The sequence below is a fragment of the Dipteris shenzhenensis genome, chromosome 26 (assembly GCF_047967505.1).
Source record: "Dipteris shenzhenensis isolate YYH24624 ecotype China chromosome 26, Dip_SZ_1.0, whole genome shotgun sequence".
NCBI lineage: Eukaryota > Viridiplantae > Streptophyta > Polypodiopsida > Gleicheniales > Dipteridaceae > Dipteris > Dipteris shenzhenensis.
Genome location: NC_141621.1, coordinates 21,909,955 through 21,933,966, shown reverse-complemented (window position 1 = coordinate 21,933,966; position 24,012 = coordinate 21,909,955). Strand labels below are relative to the sequence as shown.

General features: G+C 42.8%; 2 protein-coding genes across 2 annotated transcripts; one reads left to right on the top strand and one right to left on the bottom strand.

Moving 5' to 3' along the window:
• Window positions 1-1,839: 1,839 nt before the first annotated feature.
• On the bottom strand, window positions 1,840-6,050 carry LOC147884819 (pentatricopeptide repeat-containing protein At2g39620-like). Its single transcript, XM_087397860.1, has one exon. It carries the CDS (start codon window positions 5,840-5,842, stop codon window positions 2,144-2,146), a length of 3,699 nt encoding a protein of 1,232 aa, XP_087253986.1. The 5' UTR covers window positions 5,843-6,050; the 3' UTR covers window positions 1,840-2,143.
• A 3,806-nt stretch (window positions 6,051-9,856) lies between these two features.
• Window positions 9,857-11,788, top strand: LOC147884818 (dihydroflavonol 4-reductase-like). The gene is made up of 6 exons (XM_087397546.1): window positions 9,857-10,006; window positions 10,211-10,380; window positions 10,522-10,725; window positions 10,862-11,021; window positions 11,231-11,423; window positions 11,547-11,788. The coding sequence occupies exons 1-6, from the start codon at window positions 9,955-9,957 to the stop codon at window positions 11,683-11,685; spliced, it is 918 nt and encodes a 305-aa protein (XP_087253672.1). The 5' UTR covers window positions 9,857-9,954; the 3' UTR covers window positions 11,686-11,788.
• Window positions 11,789-24,012: the final 12,224 nt, after the last annotated feature.

Genomic DNA, 24,012 nt, shown 5'->3' with positions numbered 1-24,012 from the left:
CTAATCTCTCTTAGCCCCTAGCCTAACCCCTCTCCCTCAACCTGTTTCTCCACCCCCCTCCCCCTCCCCTCAAGATGGCCGCAAAGAAGCAGAGGCAACAAGCCAGGCTTAGGCAGTAGGCAATGGTAGATCAGCCACTAGCTTCCGGGAGCGAACAGATGGATCCCCCTCAAGACATCCCCTGACTTCTCACGGTGAGATCTTCTTTGATCCCCCAATAGATCCACCAGAGGCAATGGCCTGGAGTAATCAGGCTATTGCTCAATGATAGGAGAGCCCACCGCTCTAATCTCTCTTAGCCCCTAGCCTAACCCCTCTCCCTCAACCTGTTTCTCCACCCCCCTCCCCCTCCCCTCCCCCCCCCCCATCTTCCTCCTCTCCAGGCCAGGGTCTTGAGATTGCGGTTGCACCCTCATCTCGTCGATATCATCCATGACATGCATATAGGATTTGAGAGATTTCGGCTACATATGCTGGGAGTGCAAGCTAGATGCTCATGGATGACACATAAGGGAGGCCTTTGTTCTTTCCCGATCAGCTTCAAGCTCCCATCTTCTTCTTCGTGGCAGAGGCTCTAGGTTATTTTCTATGCTCTCAGGCAACGAGCCTCATTGGAATGCAACTCCCAATCGATTATTAGGAGGAGCTTCTTCTTGACCCAAAGTTTGCAGATGACATGGAAGAGCCTAGATGGAGTTAGGGGAGCCCTAGAGACCTACTGTTTGGCCTTGGGGACCGAGATCGACTGTTGCTTAGGCTGTTAGGTGGGCATTGATATTTCAATAGAGCAGTAGATTGTCTAAATGCTAGAGAGTGTGCTGGGCAAGCTTTTGTACTGAAGCAGCCAAGGCCCTAGTGGCCAACTAGGTCCTTTTGGCCACTCTTGGTATATTGCCTCTTGTTGGTGCTTCACAGAAGCTGTATGGGTCAGCTCAAGCACCTATACGTAATTTCTTATGGGCAAGTGCAGATGGCACGAGGAGCACTAGGGCCAGGGTCTCTTGTCATGTTAATGGCTTTGTGTTCTGAAGAAGGAGATGGAATAACAGCTTTGAAGAGCTCGAAGGAGTGTATACAGTAGACATTTTGTTGACTTGTTGGCAGCGATTCAGTCTATATAGTTTCTTTGATGCACTGACAAAAGTCGAAGCTGCAATCCAACAAAGCACCTGCTTCTACCTTATCATCTTCAATGCATCTAAAAGAGGATGTTGCCTTTTCTTGTACCATTCTTGATGTCCTGCTGATTGGTACTCCTGAGATGCTCTTTTCAGTGATGATCATGTTCTTAGTGATCCCGAGGTGGCGAAATGGTAACCTTGAGCTCCTTAATGGTATGGGGGGTTGGTTGAGGCGTGATAAATCCATGATCTCTTCATTGGAAATGTGACCATTTTTGTGGAGGAACTTGCATGATTATCTTTAATTCAAATATATATTTTGCTGCTAATAACGAGGACCTCAAATTCTTCAGATGTATAAGGATCTCATCTTCCTCGTACTCTCACGCCTTGAAAACTTGAAACAGCTGACAGTTCCAAGCACCTGCGTAGGTTGTCCAATATACTTTCTATTAACCCCGCTTTTGACCAAAAGCTCAACACCCCTCAGCATGTGCACCACATTGATAGACCAGAAGCAAGGGGCAATGCTTAGGTGCATCGACAGTCCACTCACAGTTACTTCTGTCCTTGTGATTCTGACTCTTGAAGGTGACCTGCATCTCTGCAAATCACATTTTCCCCCCTGCCTTGTGACAGTTATCGCAAACAGCCAAACTTTGGGCGTACCTTGCGTCTATTGACTGGCGCACAAGCCATAGCCAACTTCTCACCTATTTGGTAAAAAATGGTTGTAATTAGGGGTATTCAGCCTTCTTAACAGGCCCCCACAGTACATGTTACTTTTCCACGTCACATAATCACCACAACAGACAATTACTGATCATGGCTCAAGTGATAGCCAGCATCTCACCCATACTTAAACAGTGCATGTTACTTTTTCGATCATATATGCATTGTTTAAATCAGGCACACATCCCTTCGCCGTTCTGAAAGAGAAGTCTTTTCCCTTTGCATATATATCCTGACTTCGGGGACATCTTCTATAAGCTCACATTGGTATGTACATATTTCCATTGAGATCAGTCCACAAACACTGACCAGGCTTCTTCCATGCTTGGTTTGGTTTTCTCATCACCTGAATCTTCTCTGTGAGCATCAGCATATATGTTTGCCATTGAGACATATGCTGCAGAAAGTTGTGCATTCAATCTCACCACATTTTCAAAGGCATGTTTTCCAACCTTTACATTATTCCACTGGCGACAAGCACCCAATACAGTGAGCCATAGAAAAACATCAGGTTGGAAAGGCATCTTCTCCACCATTGCCAATGCCTCATCCACCTGGCCTGCACGTCCAAGGAGATCAACCATGCAAGTAAAGTGCTCAATAGTTGGAATAATACTGTATTGCTTGCTCATTGCATGAAAGTACTCCTGGCCCAGGTGCACTAGGCCCACATGATTGCATACAGCGAGAACACTAAGAAATGTGACCCCATCTGGCTGTATGCTTTTCTCCCTCATTCTCTTTAGCAAATGGAACACAATTTCACTCTCTCCCAGGTGGGCATATCCTGCAATCAATGCATTCCATCGAGCGACATCACCTGTCGGCAATGCATCAAACAATCGCTGGGCATCACCCATGCTCCCACATTTAGCATACATATCAATAAGGCCAGTTGCCACAATTGCAACAGTCTCCAAACCAAGCTTTCTAATTTGAGAATGGAGCTCTTTTCCAGTTTCCAGAGCAGCTGTGTTGCCACATGCTTTCAGGGTCGCAACAAATGTAAGTTGACCTGGTAACAGACCTTTCTCTTGCATTCGTGCATATAGTCTAAAAGCCTCATCACCTTCTTCTTTTCCAGCATACCCCAGGATCATGGTAGTCCAAGTCGCCTCATTACATTGAGGCAGTTCATCAAAGACGCACCGAGCATCCTTTGTCACACCACATTTTGCATACATATCGATCAAAGTGGTTCCAATGAATAGATCTGCCTCAAAGCCACTATTGACTAATTGGGAGTGAATGGCTCTGCCTTTTACCAGGCACCCTGTTCTCAAAATTTTCCCATCAACTTCCTTCCCCTCTTCCACCAATAGGCCACTACAAGCCTTCAATGCACCAACAAATGTTCGATCATCTCCTGCTACACCTTCATGGTGCATCCGTGCATATGATTCCAGAGCCAATGCACTTTCTTCTTGCTCAGCATAACTCATGATCATGATATTCCAGGTTACTACATTTCGTTGAGGAAATTCATCAAAAACACGCCGTGCATCCTTCATGCTGCCACATTTTGCATACATACATACTAACGTGTTTCCCACAAATACATCCAAGTCAAATCCACTCTTTACTACTTCGGAATGTATGTCTCGTCCGTATTCAAGGCACTGTGATTTTGCAAATTTCTCATCAGCTGGCAATTCTTCTTCCAATGCTGCTAGGACAGTGCAAGCCTTCAATGCACCAACGAAGGTTCGATCATTTCCTGTGACACCTTCCCGGTGCATCTGAGCATACATTTCCAAAGCCAGATCACTGTCCTCATGCTCAGTATATGCCAGGATAATGGTAGTCCATGTCACCACAGTACGATGAGGCAACTCATCAAAAATATGCCGTGCATCCTCCATGCTGCCATACTTCCCATACATATCCACTAAAGTGGTTCCCACGAATACATCAGACTCGAAGCCACTCTTTACTACTTGAGAGTGTATAGCTCTACTTTTCACCAGGTACCCTGTTTTCACAGATTTCCCATCAATTTCCATTCCTTCTTCAAGTGCTGATAGGTTACTGCACGCCTTCAATGCAGCAACAAAGGTCCCATGATCTGCAGTGACACCTTCATGATTCATCCATGTATACAATTCCAAGGCCAGCAAAGAGTCTTCTTGCTCAGCATAGCCCAGGATCATGATATTCCATGTAATCACATTACGATGCGGCAATTCGTCAAAGACACGACGCGCATCCTCCATGCTCCTGCATTTCACATACATATGTACCAAGGTATTTCCCGCAAATACATCCAAATCAAAGGCACTCTTTACTACTCCGGAGTGGATGGCTCTGCCTTTTGCGAGGCACAAAATGTTTGGAAACTTCCTGTCCATTTGTTTCCCCTCTTCCCGTGCTACAAGGCTACTGCAAGCCTTCAATGCCCCAACAAAAGTTCGATGGTTTGCTGTGACACCTTCCTGGTGCATCTGTGAATACAATTCCAAAGCCAGCTCACTGGCTTCTTGTTCGACATACCCTTGTATCATGGCAGTCCATGTGACCACATTACGATCAGGCAATTCGTCAAAAACACAACGTGAATCCTCAATGCTTCTGCATTTCATGTACATATCCACCAAGGTGGCGCCCACAAAGACATCCAACTCAAAGCCACTCTTCACTACTTGAGAGTGGATGGCTCTACCTTTGACGAGGCTCCCTGTTTTTGTAAACTTCCCATCAACTTGCTTTCCCCCTTCCAGTGCTCCCAGGCTACCACAGACCTTCAATGTGCCAACAAAAGTTCGATGGTCTGGTATGACACCTTCCTGCTGCATCCCAGCATACAATTCCAAAGCCGGCATACTTTCTTCTTGCTCTGCATACCCCAGGATCATGGTATTCCATGCAACCACATCACGATGGCGTGATTCATCAAAGACACACCGTGAATCCTCCATGCTCCCACATTTTGCATACATGTTCACCAAAGTGTTTCCCACAAATACGTCTGAATCAAAGCCACTCTTTACTACTTGGGAGTGGATCGCTCTACCTTTCACAAGGCACCTCATTCTTTCAAATTTCCCATGAATTTGCTTCCCATCTTCCAATGCTGCCAGATTACTGCAAGCCTTCAATGCGCCAACAAGGGATCGATCATTTGCAATAACACCTGCCTGGTGCATCTGTGCGTATAATTCCAAAGCGAGCATACTGTCTTCTTGCTCACCATAACCCAGGATCATGGTAGTCCACGTGACAACATTACGATGAGGCAATTCGTCAAAGACCCGCCGTGCATCCTGCACGCTTCCACATTTCACATACATTTCCACCAGGGTGTTCCCAACAAATACATCCGACTCAAAGCCGCATCTTATTACTTGAGCATGGATGGCTGTCCCATTCACCAGGCACCCAGTTTTCAGGGCCTTCCCGTTTCCTTTTTCCGCTGCCGCCAGATTACTGCAAGCCTTCAAAACGGCGACAAAGGTTCTGTCAGTCGGTTGGACACCCTCCCGGTTCATCTGTGCATACAGCTGCAAAGCCCACGCACCCTTTTCCTGCTTGGCATACCCCAGGATAATAATGTTCCAAGATACAACGTTACGCTTTGACATGTGGTCAAACAAATGGCGAGCATCTACCATGTTCCCACGGTTTACATACATTTTCATCAAATTGTTTGTTTGAGAAAGTGAAAGCTCATTTAAACGTGGCTCCTTATGGGTATGCATTTCCTGAATCTCTTTCAGCTGAGGCAACCTCGCAGCCCTGCTTGCAAGCAAGGAATGAGTGCAGAGGAGAAGCCTAAGCTGTAGGCCCATAAATAACGCAAGCACAGAAGCAAGACGATCCAATAATCCTGCGGACCCTAGGAGAGACCTCAAACAGAATAAGATGGACCAAAGAGTCGGAAGATGTCTGGACCCTTGTACTGCAGAGAAGCGCAGAAAAGTATGGCCAACCACAGGCTCTGTATACTGGCACGGATCGCCCAAAACCGATTGGAGGTCTCCCGGAAAATCCATTGAAATGGTGCAATTCTGCTAGGCTTCAATGGTGCAATGGTGCTAGGCCAAGCGACCAAAAGCTGCAATGGGCTCTCCTGGGTCGATGGAGGAAGGTGATGGAGAAGACTATGGAGGGTAGAAGCTTGCATAGGTGCAAAATGGGACGATGGACACATTTGAATCCAATTGTGAGTAGCAATCGCTCAGAGCTTTGAATCCAATTGTGAGTAGCTCTGAAAGATGAAGGCACATGCAATGGATTGAGTTCTGCCTTGATCCAGTCCCTAGGGAATCACCTCCACGTGGCCTTTCCCTCGCAGAACCGGTGCACCACATGACCGGCTTCATCGGACTTGATCTAGTCGGGAATCCAAGCCGGGTGGCCTGTACTACCGGGACGAAACTGGTGAAATTGGTTTCCGATTGGTAATACTGGCGATTGGCACGGATTCCTTGCTGGGAGCGAGTGCAATGTGGTGATGTGGGGTGGACGAAGTTTGGCATGTGGTGCGCTTTGATTGCTTTGAATGGCGACGTAGGTGACACGGCTGTGTGGTATGTGGCTGCCATCAAAGACCCAATGTCCAAAATCAAGATTTGGAAGAACTCCTTCAAAACTTCCAAATGGAGTGCCAGTCCACTACAAAAATGCTCTCTATCAAATGGCAATGACTGTGATTCTTGGAGAAGAGATGCAAGAAGAGAAGTCCGTCAAGGGCCAACTCAAAACGACTCTCTCCGAGGACAAAGAAATGAACATCTCAATCAAAGGCCTTTTTGAAATAGGTGCATCGACCTCCTAATTGTCTACAATCCAACAAGAATTACTACCAAACATATAGGTTTCACTTACATTTAAGAGTACTTATTACAGGATGAAATCAACCAATGAGGTAGTAAAGAGGATGATTGTGCAAGATCTTGCATCAAAATTCATAGGCAATGGTAATTCTTTTAGAATCCTTGGCTAGATTCAATTGGATCATCAATGCGTGGATTATGCAATAAATATTCACATTGGGCACTTTGGCTCCTCAAAGTCCCTGTTAACATTCGAATAGGTAACAATGCTGCACATAGATTAGAGATTCTAGCATGAGGAATATATATTCAATAGGCTATTAGATCTATTTCAAGGTGTCGTTTCAACCATAAGTGTGCCCTAACTGGATTATTTGGGACTACCAAAGGAGGTGACTCCTCTTCTACCGCTACACCCCATTAGTTATATTCAACCCATAGGATAAGGCTTGCCTAGCACACGATGATTTCATGTCCCATGGCATCTCCAAAGTAAGTAGATACATGGGATACATCCTTTGGCAACACCAGGAAGATAATTTATTTGAGTTGGACCATACTAAACTAGCAAGCCCTTGGAGGCTAGGATGGAGAGTTGGTTGATTGATAAAAAAGAGTTGCTAATTGATGACCCACACTTGGTGCTTGATGACTTGCAAGTGGCATGGACTCGAGTGGAGCAAGAATTCGGACATTTTAAATGGGTGGCAAAGCTCCCTTGCAAGAATCATAGTGTTTTTTTTAAAATGGATCTAGCACAACTATGTGTCAAGGACTTTTGTTGCATGGTGTGAATAGGAGTCAAATTTAAGAGTTCCTTCTCTCATATAACAATGATACAAAACAATATTGTAAAATGACGCCGCTTGTGGCATTTGAGACTACATGCAAGTGAGTGATAGTAATCTATGAGAGAGGGAGAAATTCACATAGGGGCTCAATACTATAGTTGATTAGAGAGCATAGTGATTGGTAGAGAAACTCAAATGTTCTTTCATCGTTGATGGTAGGTAGTCCTCCACATAAAATGGAATTGCAACAAAGGCTATTTTGGTTTCTTATATGTTTCAGCATTTTTTGTTGTTGTGAACTATATGTTTTTAAATGTGTGAGTTGAACATGTGCCTTTGTTTTGCTCTAAATAATTCTCTTTTCTTTTCTCTAAAGTAAGGCATCATGTGTGTTATGCAAGCCTCGGAGAAAAGAGGTATTTGAACACAAGGCTTCAATGGATACACAATAGTTGCAGTGCCTTTCTTCTCAACCAAGATCGAATCCATTGAAATGTACCTAGAAAGCAAGATACAAAGAGGAAGCAATTTCAAAACCAATTGTCTCTCACACCAGTGTGAATGTCCACTTGATCACTAGGAGCAGTGCCCTTTTTCTGCAATTAGAGTTGAATCCATCAAAACTCATCCCAAGAGCAAGATAGTGAGACAACATTTGATAGCCGAGTTAAACCTAATGTTGGCCTGAGGGTCTACTTGGTCATAAGGAGTTCTCTTCTTCTCCTATTTGACATGAAATCACTTAGATAATTTGGAGAGAGAGTGATCATGAGACCACAAAGGTCTAGACATACGGAGTGGATGTTCTATACAAATGCATAGATAAACGCATCCACTAAGTATTTCTAGACTTTTATGGTTTGCAGGCAATGAAGGTGGCAATGTGGTGATCGTGAGCTTGGAGGAGCAAATAGTTTCTGAGGTTTCTACATCTGAATCCTATGGTTCTTCCTTGGTTGTGCAACTAAGTTTTAATGCCTTGTCTTCTCTCCCATAAAAGTGCAAGCTCCAAGAAATAAAGCACCTTCTTCAAGTTGTTGAGAGTCTTATCAGGTATCATGGTGATTTCATGTTTGAGTTACTAGCAGGTGATGAGAAATAAAAATCAATGGTGGAATGGATTAAGCAGGAATGCTCATCCTTGGGTTTGGTACAGTGCAACATCAATTATTGCCTTCTTGAGTGTCCTCATGTGGGAGATCTTTGAGTGCTCAAATTTAGAATGTGAGTTTTTTTCCTGGTACAACTAATAGATCAAAGTTCAAGGGAAGACTTTAGACTCTTTGCTCACTGTGGAAAGACATCATCATGTACTGCGGCATGCAAAGCCAAAGTATATTATGTTGTTGTAGTAGATGGCATTTACTGCACTAGGTTGGCAACATGCGTTGGCCATCATTCCCATGAGCTAGGACATAAAGAGTTTGTAACCTCGAGTAAGGTAATGAAGAGTTTTGTGGGTTGAGTACATGCAAAAGTCTCCTATTGCTAGGAAAAATAAAATTGAAAAGATGATGCCAAGGACATCATAATGCAAAAGATATTATCGCTTGGAGATTCAAAGACAGAGATGATGGGCATAGGTGAACTTAACGGCATACTTCTAGTAGATAAACCACCCATGGTTAGTTACCCTAACTAGACAAATCTTTAACTAGAACTTGGTTTGGTTATAATCCTATTAGGCTAGTCGAACTAAGGATCTAAAGGCACATTCACACTTAGACTTTAAGCAGAGTACAATGACGAGATTGATCTTTGTGAGAAAAAGGGAGTCCGACAGGGGCTAAAATGGGCAGGGGTTATAGAGTACAATGACGAGATTGATCTTTGTGAGAAAAAGGGAGGCCGGCAGGGGGTAAAGTGGGCAGGGGATATAGAGTACAATGACGAGATTGATCTTTGTGAGAAATAGGGAGGCCGGCCAGGGTAAAATGGGCGGAGGTGGAGGTGAGAGCAAGAGAGGACTGAGGAGGGAGGAGGGCACGTGAAAATGGGGGGGGGGGGACGAGGGGATGGCCCGAGGAGAGTGTGGGAAGCCCACGTGAAAGGGGCCATTAATGGGGTAAAAAAAAAAAGGGAGGAATTGAATGAAGCTCTTGAAGGGGCTCATCTATGAAGGAAGAATCTAATTGGCAAAAGAATGATGTGTATATTTTATTTATAAAAAAAGGGATGATATTTGATTATTGATTTCATAGGACGAGCTTCTCGTTGTCTACCATGCACGCATCGCCTCCCTTGAATCGCCATGCTCTCCTCATTCCTCTTCCCTGACCTCCATCGTGCTCCTTCACCATCGCCATTCCTCCTCCCTTCCCTTTAAATCCATCCTCTCCCCCCTTCGATCCTCTCCTCCTTGCCTTCTTTCCCAATATCGCATCACCTTTGTCGCCCCTCCCACATCCATGGCTCCAGCTGCCCACGCTTCCCCCCCCCCCCCCCCCCCCCGCTCCTGCTGATTCCCCCGCTTCCCCCCCTCTTCCTGATTTGGTTTGCGTCACCGGTGCCTCCGGCCATCTTGGCACTTGGCTCGTCATGCGCCTCCTTGATCGCGGCTACCGCGTTCGTGCTACTGTTCGGGACCCAGGTTTGTGTTCTTTCTTTCTCTCCGCCTCGCTCTCTGTAGCTTTGAGCAAGCGCAGGAAAAAGAGTAACATACTTTTCTTCAGGCTTGATAGCGGTAGCACTTCCTGCATCTTTCTTCCAAGAAGATTGCAAATTGTGGTCGTGTGATGGATTCATGTTGGAGTCCTCCTGAAGAATTTTGATTCTAATATGTCAACGACTGCAGATGACCTCAAGAAAACTGCCATTCTTCGAAACCTTACCGGAGCAAACGAGAGGTTGCAGCTTGTGAAAGGTCAACTCCTCGAAGAAAATGGTTTCGATGATGCTGTACAGGGGTGTGACGGGGTCTTCCATTGTGCTAGTCCCACCGAGTTCTCATTCACCGATCCCTACGTCAGTAACTTATCATCGCAATTAATCATTGTATTTTGGGCTGAGGGCTCTGGACTGGATGTGCCCCCTTTCGCGTTCAGCTACTAAAACAAAAATTCAGGGTTCATCTCCTTTTCTCTGAACGCCCTTGTCTGGATGCAGAAAGATTGCATTGAACCTGCAGTGCAAGGGACGGTTAATGTTCTCAAATCGTGCTCGAAAGCACCCACAATTAAGCGGATCGTCTTTGCATCATCAGCAGCTGCAGTTCGCTTCACGCAGCTGGAGGATATTCCGGGCCAAAATTTCGACGAGACTTGTTGGACCGATGTCGAGATGTGTGTGCGGGACAAGCCGCATGGCTGGGTAAGTGCTGGCCTGGGATAGCGCCCATGTACTTAATATGTGGACCAAACAAATGTTCTTGATCGGATGATGATCGATCATGCGGCGTTTCTGCACGATAACCCATGCTAGAATGGTGTTTGTTGGCATCTGGCAGCCATATTTTGTTTCCAAAACGCTGTCGGAGCAGAAAGCTTTCGAGCTTGCCCAGGAGTATAAGCTAGATCTTGTGACGCTTCTACCAACATTGGTGACGGGACCTTTTCTGATCGACAAAATACCCAACAGCGTTGCTGATGCGATATCACTAGTGACAGGTACTGAAAATAGGCATTTGGGATATTACGCAACAGCGTTGCTCACTGTGACAGGAATTGAAAATAAGCATTTGAGATTATATATTTCTGGACTCGAGTTAACGCAAGGGACTAGCATAGTTGATTGCGAGAAGATGTCAGCTACTGCGGACATAGTTGCGATTCGTCGGGATTCGTGAACAGAATGTGATGTATTGTTGTCCTTGTAGGGGATACATCTCATCACAAGTTTATCCGGCGGATTTCCTACGTTCATATCGAAGATATTATCGACGCGTTCATCTTTCTTTACGAGAATCTCGCTGCCAAAGGACGATACATTGGGTCGGCAGTTGATGCTTCCATCACCGAGGCTGCTGAGCTCCTCTCCAAGCTCTACCCGACTCTGAACTTGCCTGAGAAGTAACGCCCTCTACCTTTGCATCAAGAAAGAACAGTATCATTTATTGTGGGCTTTGAGAGTTCAAAGGAAATTGAAAACTGGTCATACGTTATGTTGTACTTATACACATATTGTTTTTGCAGTTTTGATCATCTTGGACCAATTGTGCCCCATTATATGGACAATACCAAGCTCAAGAATTTGGGCTTCCAATTCAAATATAGCCTTGGTGACATGTTCGAAAGTGCTGTCCAATGTTGCAAAGAAAAGGGACTATTGTAAATGCTCATGGCTCACAATTGGATAAGAAGTGTATCTTGAAGTGGGGCCTTCTTATTATAGGGATATTATTAAAGCCCCTAATTTATAGATTGCAAGGCAATTTTATTTAACTGCCCCAACCAAAAAGCCACCTTTGTAAGGATATTTCCTTTTTTTATAGGGATATTATGAAAACCCCCCTTATTTATAGATTGTAAGGTTTACAAAGTACCACTTTCTCTATACATTTTTTACAATGCCCCAATGACATCACCTCTTTTATATAAGGATATTTTTCTTTTTTTGAATGAACTTTTGCCATTTAAAAACTACTTTTGAGAAATGCGAATATCCCCATAGAATTCCTTTTGCTATATTAAAAAGGTATGCTCATTAAAATAAAAAAACAAATGTTAATTTGCAAGATGAAATGATGGAACGTAGTGATTACACTTTTAAAATCAACTCTCCTTTACAGTAGCAACCTCTCCTAGCATGCCTTTAATATGGTAAAAGATTAGTTTGTATAGTATATAGCATGAACATAGTGCATAATAAATTCGAGTGACTAAATACATATGAAAAATATGTAAAGGGGAAAGGGGGAGTAACTCAAATACTTATAAGCGGAGGAGGAAAAATTACTTGTATACGATTATAAGCCACCATTTACACTATAAAATAATCGATCAAGTAACTTCTTACTCTAAGTTACACATTGCCAAAAGTAAAGACTTGTTCATAGGCAACCATGTGGATCATACCATAGGCTCCTTTTATCAACATATTGCTGCATGTTCATCTTGTGCAAAGTCATTTAAGAGTCTCCACATTTAAGTTTGGCAATGATTGTGTAGCGGGCATCCACGAAATATAGGAAGATGTTTGGCTAATTTGGCCCGAACGGGCAATTATTGATGAGGCACCTTCCATAGTAAAAATCTAAACTTTTTAGACACACAACCCTTCCAAATCATTCTCATCCTACGTGACCACCAAGCTGTTATTAAAATCAATCGTTAAAATCAACCGGCTCTACATCATTACCTAGCATCTCGTGGTAAGCCACCCTAGTCGACAACTCCTTGAAGCGTTCAACCCATCGCCCATTGTTCCTCTCTTCAATGTGATGATAAAATCGTGTTGGTTGGCCAACTCTTTGGTATATGCTCTAGCACTACAGTAAATCCTTCGCACTACAACTCAAGTGAGCTAATTCCGCAATATGGCCGATAGAGAGTCATTCAGCTATCTGAGTATCCAAGAGAGCTATCCACCTTCTCACCCCTTTCCAGAAGAGTGACCAAGATCTAGCCACAGCCAACAATTCGGCTCAAAAGGCCACCCTCCACCAGATTGATTCCAAGAGGCTAGCAACACCTCTAAGACCACTGCCCCTTTCGCCACTGCCCCTTTCCAAGTGAGTGATTTCACCCCATCTTTTCATGGTGCCACCAGACCAGTAGCTGTGGTCGAACCCACAACTTGATCGAAAATCTCAACAGCAGCGTGTTATATCAATCCAGCTCAATCCAGGACCACACTCCTTGACCCCAACCTTTTTCAATCATGTATTTTAGCACCTCAATTTAAGGGGAACATCCATGAAAGAGACGAGGTACAATTGAGGGCATGATTACACATCCTCACATTAGGATTCCAAGACCGCCGCCTTGGGATATGATGAAGCTCCACCATATTCTACCCACATGAAGGCTCGCACCAGACGCTCAAACTCGCTCCAATTGGATTTGGAGGAATCCAAATAGCTAAGTAGGTCGAGGTGGCAGCTAGCACATGCTGAATCACCAACACTCTTGCATTCCAGCTCAATTGTAAGCCATGCCACGCCTTCAATTTGCCCTTGATTTTTTTCCATGAACAAGTTGAACCTTTGCTTATTTGTACGTTGGCCATACATTCGGGCAGGGGCTTTGCTGGGTGTGTGGAGTATCATAATAGCTAAGTCTTCAATCATGCCAAGGGTGGCGATAACAAGGTGACAAGGAACATGATGCAGGAGGTAAAAGGTATCCTCAGGGATTTTGGTTCTCGGTGTTTACCCACAAGGCTCCGTTTGTCAGTAGAAGGTTGGTGCGGGTAACTCTTTTGCTACTTCTAGCATAGGTAGTGAGCATGTGGCCCTCCTGAATTTGCCAAGTTTGTACAGGTCTTTATTTGGGCTTGACCGGCCCCTTTATAAATCCATCCTGTTTTCAACAAAAAAAAATTGGTAATGATTTGAAAAGCTAAAATGGTACACATCTTGTGAAGATTGTATAATTATTGGACACGACCAAAATTTTTTTTCTTGAAAGCAGTTTATGCCATAACATCTGTTGTGAAGTTTTCTATATTTATCTCAAATTCCGCATCTTTAACAATGTGTAGCTGAGTTGAGTAGCTTGAAATCACATAACACCACTTTATGTCCTAGTGATTTAGTATGAAAAAAAATCAATAACAAATTACATAAAGCACATCAATAAGCTAAAACACCATGAATGAAACTCTCCAAAAAAATATCACAAAAACATGTACATCTACAATGATGAGGTAGTCCATATGTATCTCGTCCTTGAACCTAGTTGTGTCACTGGCAATATAACCATTTAAATTTTTTCTCACAATTGCTTGTACTTGTCTACACATAACTTTGAAGCCTTTCAAATCCAATCACAACATCATCAAGCCATTCCAAATGCTATGAGATAAATAAAAGAGAATGAAGTATTTGTAGCAGTAAATTAAAAATTGGGATTACATACCTTAGAAATAGTATAACATGTTGAGGGCTATCCAGATAGCCTCTCGCAAGCAACCTTGGACTATTATTGGAAAGCACGTATTGTTGTAGTGGAAATGTATCAATATGTGTACAATGGATATTGTAGATGCATACATGTATGCATAAGAATATATGTATGTTTGTGTATATATAGATGATGAGGTGGCTAGGTGTTGAAGAGACTTAAGGGTGCTCTTGTAATATGGATATGGAGGGTGTAAGCTAGGTGGTATCTATGGAGATTTTGGCATCCTAGAATAGAAGAGAGTTTATGAACCTCTCTCTCCTCTCTTGTGTTGTATGCTTGTCTCTACATTGTAGTATCAGAGCTAGTGAGCTTGAAGGTGCATACAGCTGCTAAAGGTGTGCAAAAGAAAATGAACAGAGGGGAAGAAAGACGCCCATGAGCAGAAGTAGTTAAATGAGGCACAAGGAGATGGTCTGAAATCAGCACCACCAAGCACATAGCGAGATACTTCTCCTCCTTTGAGCAAGAACGCTAGTAGTAGTGATGGAACCTTCCATAGCACATACACTATGGGAAAAATCTCGTTGCCTCTACCGTCCGCATCAAAAGCATGGATTAGAATTCAATTAAAAGCTATAACTATAGTAGCGAGAGTTCATCGAGCCGGAAATATCTCAAGGTGAAGAGAAAAATCGACTATGCTAGCCTCAAAATGTACAAGCCTTTTGGGCACTTTGCTCTCTGGTCTACCCAAACCAATGACTCTTCACTGCCTTACTCGTATCTCTTGTACCCTCCTCGTACCTACGAGCTGTATCCCATTTCATTTCCCCTAGGATTTTGTCTGAGAGTAAACTCAGACATGAACAGGTATGCGCACACATGAACGGGTATGCGTGTGTGCACATCAGATTGCTATTGCGCTTTGTTGAAGATTTGTGTGCATCCTTGAAGAAGATAATAAACGATGTCTGTTGTAATAGGGACCTCTTGAGCTTCTCCACTGCATGCAGAGCTTCATCCACCTGCTCTTCATTATGCAATTTGCTTAAATCTCCAGCAAAAGAGCAACTTTATGGTACCTCTGATTAAAGTTTTGGGCACAAATCCCTGCTCTGCTTTATAGTAAAGATAGTTGTGTGTTGATACAAGATAATAGCAGAGGGCTCTTGTGTTGAGATATGGTGCCATGTGCACATGAATTAGAGGCAAAGGTATGTGATAAGGAATGTATTAAAGTAGCCACCCTAGGATGTGGACTACATGATGTGAGGATGTGGATCAAGGATATCCACAACAAGGAGAGATGTGGATCAGAGGATCCCACAAGTGTTGACTATTCAAAGGGCACTCTCTATATAAGAGGCCTATCATGTATTGTTGAGTAAGAGATATGCACATTCACTCAAGATTCTGTTTATGAATCCAAGCTAATCTATCTTGGAACCTAGTTGACTTGAGGTATATGTCATGAGCACTCTCTTCATCATGTTTTCACACAGATTCCATCCACCTTAGAGCACTCCATAGATCCTAAGGCATGCGTGTTTTCTCATGGTATCATAGCTTAGGTCTAGTCTCCTCTAGTAGATTTGTTGTAGGCACGCCTTAGGAGTCATGTTTTCTTCTAGATTAGTTTTAGCGAGATTTTTGCAATATTGCCTTACAAGTCTGTGAGTTTGAGATAAAGAGAGAGATCTTTCTCCTCTCCTTTATGCTCAACCAATTGGGCCAGTAACAAATCCATCACCTCTTCATAAACTTTGAGCTTGTATTTTTGGCTTAGATTGCGGGGTCTATCTTTGCAAAGGGACAACAAACTCTCTATGCGTCAAAAGCTAATTCCAATTACCCATGGAGCGCATCTATTGTTAAGAGAAATGCACATTCACTCAAGATTCTATTTATGAGTCCAAGCTAATCTATCTTGGAACCTAATTGACTTGAGGTACATGTCATGAGCACTCTCTTCATCATGTTTCCACACAGGTTCTTCTTGGAGTCATCCGAGGAGGTGTATCTGGGCATTTGTGATTGGGGAATGATGACCCCATGCAGCACTAGAAAGCACTATCTCGCATTACTCAGTGACAGCCCCAACATTGTGCGAAGCTCCATTGCTAGGTTTTGTCACGTTGCTCTAGAGTGCCTTTGCACCAATCCCCCACCTTTCGATGTTGCACAGGATGTGTACGCCATGTCTCATCACATCCTAAAAATCTTGGACATTTGTGCACCATTGCCAAGTACAGGGCCCGCAGAAGCTCTAATTGGGCATTTACGACGATTTGCGATTCAGGGAAAGTCAACCGAACTGAATAGATGTCCAAGTACTGCAGATTTTTGTGGGATTTTTGACATTGCGCCAAGATGTGGTATACAGCTCAGTCCAAACCAAGGACTTGGAGGAGCCAATGACTGAGTCTTTCTTGGACGCCAAGATGTAACATGAGTGACCAATCATGGAACTTGTAACATTTTTAGTTTTATATATCATCCAAGTTTGGATCCACTCCATTGTTTGAACAATTTTTATATTTACAGACATGATAAATGATGCGATAAGTAATGTTTAAATATTGTTTGTATAAGTAAATGATGCGATAAAAATGATGATCCAATTGTCAAATATGATAAATGATGCGATAATTAATGTTTAAATATTATTTGTATAACTGAATGTTGCGATAAAAATGATGGTCCAATTTTAAAATATGATAAATGATGTGACAATAAATATTTAGATATTATTTGTATAGGTTTAATATTATTTTAATGTTTAATATTATTTAAATATTTAATATTATTTGTGGTTACAAATTAATTTTATCTTGTTGTCATTTTTTAGGCTAAGTATGAGCATGGAGGGAGATAACTTAGAGAACATTATCCCACAAGATCCTCCCAAACAGAGCAACCTCCAGTCCAAGAGGGCCCACAAGGTGCTTTTGTGCCTGAAGAGGCTGATTTAGCAGACTAGCTAAATCACGCTGAGGCTTAGGCTATCTTACAAGCACAAAGAGAGATGCTGGGCAAAGAGGGACTAGGTATTTTTGCTACTGGTCTAATGGATGACGATACCATGCAAGGCGACCCGGTCTCTCTTCGACAAGTACAGAGACTATGCCCATCAGAGTTCTAAGAAACACCTTGTTTCTTCGTTTAAGAAGTGCTAGGAATAAATATGCACAGCCCAAGTTGTCAAACTTGCTCTCTCTATGCTCTCTCTCTAACCCCCCCTCATGCCCCATTCTCTCTCTATCCTTTGTCTCTCTAAATCCCCCCCCTCAATGATTGGTGCTGCCTCAGGCTCTCCACCCTTGGTGGCCACGTTGCCTTAGGCAGGCCGTCCTCGACCTTCACGTTGGCAACTGTGCCACACGTGCCCCCATGCATAAGTGTTGTCACCCCATTGACCCCTGTGCACATTTCGAACTCTGCCCCACCTCTTTGGCAATAATTGCTGCTCGCGCTCATTGGGCATCGTGCCCACCTCTCCTACCATCCACTGTACCTCTGCCGTGAGGCTCCTGGTTCCACTAGCATACGCTCCATAGCTGCCACCACATGTGCTGCCACTGCCATATGCGAACCATAAATCATACACCCTCCATCCCTCAGAATTGGCAAAGAGAGAGAGAGAGAGAGAGAGAGAGAGAGAGAGAGAGAGAGAGAGAGAGAGAGGAGAGAAATTAACTAATAGATTAGAGGTTAGTTAGGCAACCTTTACTAACTAACTATAGGTAGGCTAACTTTTTAAGCCAACTCTTACACTAGCAAAAACTAACTATAGTGAGTACATTAGGTTAGATTAACCCTCCTCTCTAGGGGGAAAAGAAAAGGAGGAAGTTGAAAATTGCCCATTTTTACCCCACCACTGAGGATCTAGTGGAAGCCATGGCCTTAAGGGTGAAGGAAGAAATGATGCAGGCCATAGAGCAAAAGTGTGAGTCTCTCAGCCACCACAATACCCAAGAAAAGAGAACCTATGGTGCCCACACTATATGTCCAATCACACGGCCAATGAGTGCCCGATTTTGAGGAATAGACTCAGCCAACCAGAAGTGGTCCAGCCCACCAAGTTATGATGCAATATGAATGCTTGTTTCTACAATATGAGGGTTGTACAACCCAGACCACAACAGTACCAGCACGCACCAATCCTAGTGTATAGGTACAGCATGTGCGCCTAATTCACAAGTACCAAGGCTCAATCCCATCTCTGTGAGGACACAAGCGCCTCAACTATTGAGAAATCCCAATCCTCCACAGTGTCCTCGAGCTCTTCATCTTGCTCCAATAGTCCCAGTGCAACAATTCCAACTCGAAGAACTAGAGCCACAGGACAAGTATGAACTAGAATAGCCCATGTACTCCATGGATGGTGCAAAAGAACTCATTCTAGTGTATGCAAATCAAGTAAATCTGACAACATATCAAGCACTCATTAAGTGCTCAGATGTGGAGAAAGCCATAGGATTGCTAAGTGCCCACACAGGTAGCCCAAGTGCTTTTCAACTTGTGTGTAGCAATTGTGGAGTGCAAGCATGGATTATCCACTTAAAGCAAAGCCTCAACAATCCAATGAAGCAAAGCCAAATGTGCCGATTGGAATCATTGGCATTGAAAGTCATAGTGTGGCTACACCAAGTATAATATCCCAGCCTGTACTGGTGATAACAAGGAAAGAGAAGGAAGCAACCCAACAAAAACTAGCTTCCTCTTAGAAAGCAAAGAGTTTAAAAACAAAACAAGCTTTGTCAATCCAAGAACAAAGCGAGACAATGCCAAGTGTTTCATTTGAGGGTACGGTGTCGCTTCTTGGGAACACTTGAGTGCACAACATATGTCAACCTGGGCCCCTTCCCTTCTACCAATTCAAGCACTTCCCCTGCTAGGGGCAGCTGGAAGCCAGGGAAAAGCTTTTCCCTTTACATGATACCCCTTTTTGGCCTACAGCCATCTCGATCTCCCCTTTACTTCCCTTAGGAACCAGGTAGGTTAAGCGTAACTCAGGGCTTCTTGGCTTTAGGCCAAGTAAAGCTAATGCTTTTCCAGGCCTTTCATAGTAGTAAGGGGATAAAGCTTATTAGCGCTACCTTGAGCCGTTTCTAGATGGAGGAGTGGATACCTTCAGAGCATGCAAAAGAAAACTAGAGAGAAAGTGCGGATAAGCTACAGTTCCTCAGTAGGAAGTTACATACCTTACTATCTACTTAGAAGATAGTCCCCATCCAGTTCTTCCGACAATTTGACTCACCTCACAGATCCCATCCAAGGTTTCATTTCCAGATGGGGAGTCCTGTTTCTATCAATCTCCTTGCAAGTCCATCTCTTTCTTATCCAACATCTTCCAAGGGATGGATCGGACAAATGATTGGCTCATCCACCCCTAGTGCTCTTCACGAAGCAAATAAAGTCTAGCCAAATGTTGAAGTGGAGAAAGCTCGGTATCAAGCCTTGAAGGAATGGGTAAGACACAAACAGGAAAACTTCGAGGCCAACCAGATATAGCAACAACAAAGGGCAAGAAACCAACACTGAACGGCATCGACACAGTGATTAGAGCCACCAACAACCCAACAGTAATGGATCTACATGTATTCACCCTTAATTAGATGTCAACTTGATCACTTGTCCCATCACGATGCCAATTGAAACCTTAATGTGAAATTTCCCTACAATGTGGGAGAATTTCAAGGGCTAGATAGAATATGCACAAAAGTTTCCCACCACCCAAAGAGGATGATAAGGCTATTTTAGTAAAATTTAGTGGTAGGGATGATATAAAAAATGTAACCATCGTGTTGGAGGATAAAGCCTTTGGCCAATACCCTACAATAGTGGACAATGGGGCAAGCGTCAATATTCTAGCAAAGGATGTATATGAAGAATGGGGACTACCACCAATGAGGAATGTGACATTCAACGTACACCTAGCTAATCACACTAAGATGAAGCCACCGGGATTATCAACAATGTGTAAACAAAAATTGTGGCAGTAAAGTTCACCATACAATTCACCATATTGGATCTTCCCCAAGGATCGACAACATACCAAATATAGTTGGGAAGACCATGGCTTAGAGAGGCTTCAATACTCCATGATTGGGTCACAAATAGGATTATAATCCAAAATAGAGATAATGCAGTGAAAATAAACTTGGGAAATGGGAAAATCGAGCCAAGAAATATTGATGACACATCTTCCACCATAGCCACCAGTCACGCATCACTTTCAGCATTGAAGAACTCAAACCCACAAAAGGTGATAGCCAAAGTGATATCAACAATTGGATACAAGCATTGGCCACAATTGATAACTGCAAGACAACACATCCACTATTGCCAGATGTGGATGCATAGGTGCTACAACTAGAACCACCAATTTGGGATGAAGAATAAGAAGCAATGGATGTTTTGATCTTCATGATAGGTATAGAATGGGATAGTGATCCTAAAGAGGCCATCATTAAAGGCTATGGTGTAGAGTTTGACTTGGATATCAAAGCAAAGGTGGATAATGCCACATTAAGTCTTTGATAACAACTTGGCCACCTTCACATGTGCAACACTAAAAGGCTATGGTGGAGAACTTTCATGAGTTTTCAAGGATGAAATCTAAATTGGTGGAACTATATTTAACCAAGCCTGCCATCGAAGCACCAAAACCACCAAAATTACAATGGGACTTAAAGGGCTTTGAAGGTGTATGCACGATAGAGGAACCACAACAAGATGCCCATTGAAAATCCAGCACCCGTATCCCAAAGCAAAAGTTCCACAAGTTTAAACCCAATGTGCAAATGAAGATTGAGTTGGATAGTACACACAAAAAAGAAAAGCAAGTGGACATTGATGCAAGGGATTAAGACTCTTCCACAACAATAGAGTAGGACTAATAGTTAGGCAAACACCTAACAGTACTATGAAAGCCTTAGGGAAGTTCCCGACTATTTCAAAAATCATACTAGGGGGAATGCAACAATAGAAATGCCTAGACCAGTGAGGGAATCAAAGCTCAAGGAAATAGATAGACTAGGGGAAACCCTAGTTTATGAGGAGCTGGCCAAGATAAAAAAATTGGATCTTGCATTGGAAGGAGAAGGAGAAAAGCATGTGTACATTGGCGAACAACTCAGGCAAGATGACAAAAAAGAACTTAAAGCATTGCTAATGGAATACTAGAGTTGCATGGCTTGATCCTACAAGAAAATGAAAGGCATCTCCCGTAAAGTTGTAGTACATACCATACCATTTAGGGAAGGATCAACGTAAGGTATGTGGACCCTATAGGATAAATCCAAAGTATGGTACCACTTAAGCATTTCATTTGAAGGGCAATAGAAGCTCCGTTTTTCATCATCCTTTATACTTACAATGATCAATACCATCAAGGCGCTAAGTTGGCCACATCTTGGTCATCATCCACTAGTCTTTTGGCATGATCATGGAGCACCTTCATCATCAAGATCTTCAAACTTGTGTCCCTAACCAAGAGTAGGGTTTTCCCTTTGTGCGGCTCATGGAGCCCCTTAAATTAGCATCAATACTTATGCTTTGAATTGGGAGTGCATCTTGTTTTCAAGCGGCTCAAGGAGCCACCTCATTGTTGTCAACATTTTGGCTCATTAGAGCCACTATTGGCTCTAGCCTGCCGCATAGATCAACCTACCCACATACACAAGAATAAGTGATGCAGCTCATGCATGAAAGCAACAATCTTATTTTAGCTCTAGAATCGATGACCTAAGCCAAAAATGTGATCACCTTTATTTGGAGCAACCACAAAAGAGGGGCAAGGTTTTACTATATGAAATCCTATAGAGAATACTGATGAGAGAACTTGCTCATTGTTAAACATACACTAATGATTGTTACTTCCATCGCAGCTATTGTGGATCATATATTAGAAGACTGTTTACATGTCTTTCCTAATGTAGAATGTAAATGCTAGATTACACATTTCTCAAGATGGTGATATTGAGTTGGTCTTCCTTGCAACATTCTTTGGCCACATGTACATTCACAAGATTAAGTTCCAGATACACTCTATGATACTATGAAGGAACAAATCATCTTCCATAATTCATGATACAATAAACACTATAAGAACTGCACTCAAAAGATTTTGGTTCTTGGTACTCAATTTGATGTTATGACTCCAAGACACCCATTTCAAATTTTAAAGCTTGGGTGTTGAGGTTCCAGATTCTAACTTTACTGGATCTAGATGCCGAGTTCACAAAGGACAAATATTGGTGTTCCTATTCTTTAATACATGTAATACAAATTATCACTCAACGTAAAGCAAATGAAATTGGGGCTGGACCAAGTTATTTTGAGGAGAAAATGGGCAAAGAGAAGGCCCTAATTTTGATACATCAAGAGATGCAAGTTTAGTCTTGTTAACGCTAAGGTATAATGGAAATTTTCGTGCAAAAAGTTTGGAGAGTTAAGGTTGTAGTTGAGAGACAAATGGATCATAGTGTCATCAAATTATGCTTGTTTGAGTTTGTTGGGGAAAAGTTTAGTTTAGGTTAGATTAGACAAGTTTAGCGTAGGCTACATGCGCACATGCTCACGCGCATGCACACACACACACGCATGCACGCACAAACATGCATAGCATGCAGGCTGGACCAAGTAATTTTGAGGAGAAAATGGGCAAAGAGAAGGCCCTAATTTTCATACATCAAGAGATGCAAGTTTAGTCTTGTTAAAGCTAAGGTATAATGGAAATTTTCATGCAAAAAGTTTGGAGAGTTAAGGTTGTAGTTGGGAGACAAATGGATCATAGTGTCATCAAATTATGCTTGTTTGAGTTTGTTGGGGAAAAGTTTAGTTTAGGTTAGGTTAGATAAGTTTAGCATAGGCTACAAGCGCATGCGCTCGGGCACACACGCATGCATGCACACACATGCAAATGCATAGGCATAGCATGCACGTGCAAATGCGCAAGCGCACGCATGCACACATATGTTGCAGCACTATTGGTAGGGGTTCCCTTCTATTTGTTAAAACCACAGTACACACATAGCACCTCCCATTACAAGATTAGGAAAAGCAATATGACCTCATGATTAGGGGAGTTAAGTTTGAGATTCACAGCCCTTCTTGCACACATAGGTGAAAAAATTGGTCTCATTTTGGCTCAACGGGTTTGAGAAAAATGAATGGTCCTCATCAAATTCAAGGGCATCAATATTAATTAGGTGCTCCATGTATAAGTTTATTGCATAGGAGAATTAAACTATACATAAATGATGGATTGATTAACAAGTTTCACTCAAAATAATAAGAAGGAATTGGGTGAGATGCTTTAATGCATGCCCAGACAAGGCTAACAATTGACATAAACTAGAGATGAAAAAGAAGTTTGAAGCATAAAGAAAGGAAGATGAGGGAACCCCCCATGTGACAGGGTTTAATAAAATGATAATAGGGTCGTCACTCTGTAAGATACAACATTGGAAATGGTGGAAGGGTGTTGTTTGTGTAACATATGATGGCAAATGTGTTTTGTTATTCCATAAGGGAGGGCTGTTGGTCATGGTGGCAATGACACTAAATTCGGGGTGGTTGTCTTCAG

What these genes read in the sequence shown, in the direction of transcription:
- LOC147884818 (XM_087397546.1), top strand. Translation starts at nt 9,955, where the DNA reads ATGCGCCTCCTTGATCGCGGCTACCGCGTTCGTGCTACTGTTCGGGAC. An exon ending in GGGACAAGCCGCATGGCTGG is followed by an intron (nt 10,726 to 10,861) that starts GTAAGTGCTGGC and finishes GGCATCTGGCAG; the next exon opens with CCATATTTTGTTTCCAAAAC. An exon ending in TGCGATATCACTAGTGACAG is followed by an intron (nt 11,022 to 11,230) that starts GTACTGAAAATA and finishes TTGTCCTTGTAG; the next exon opens with GGGATACATCTCATCACAAG.
- LOC147884819 (XM_087397860.1), bottom strand. Translation starts at nt 5,842, where the DNA reads ATGGATTTTCCGGGAGACCTCCAATCGGTTTTGGGCGATCCGTGCCAG.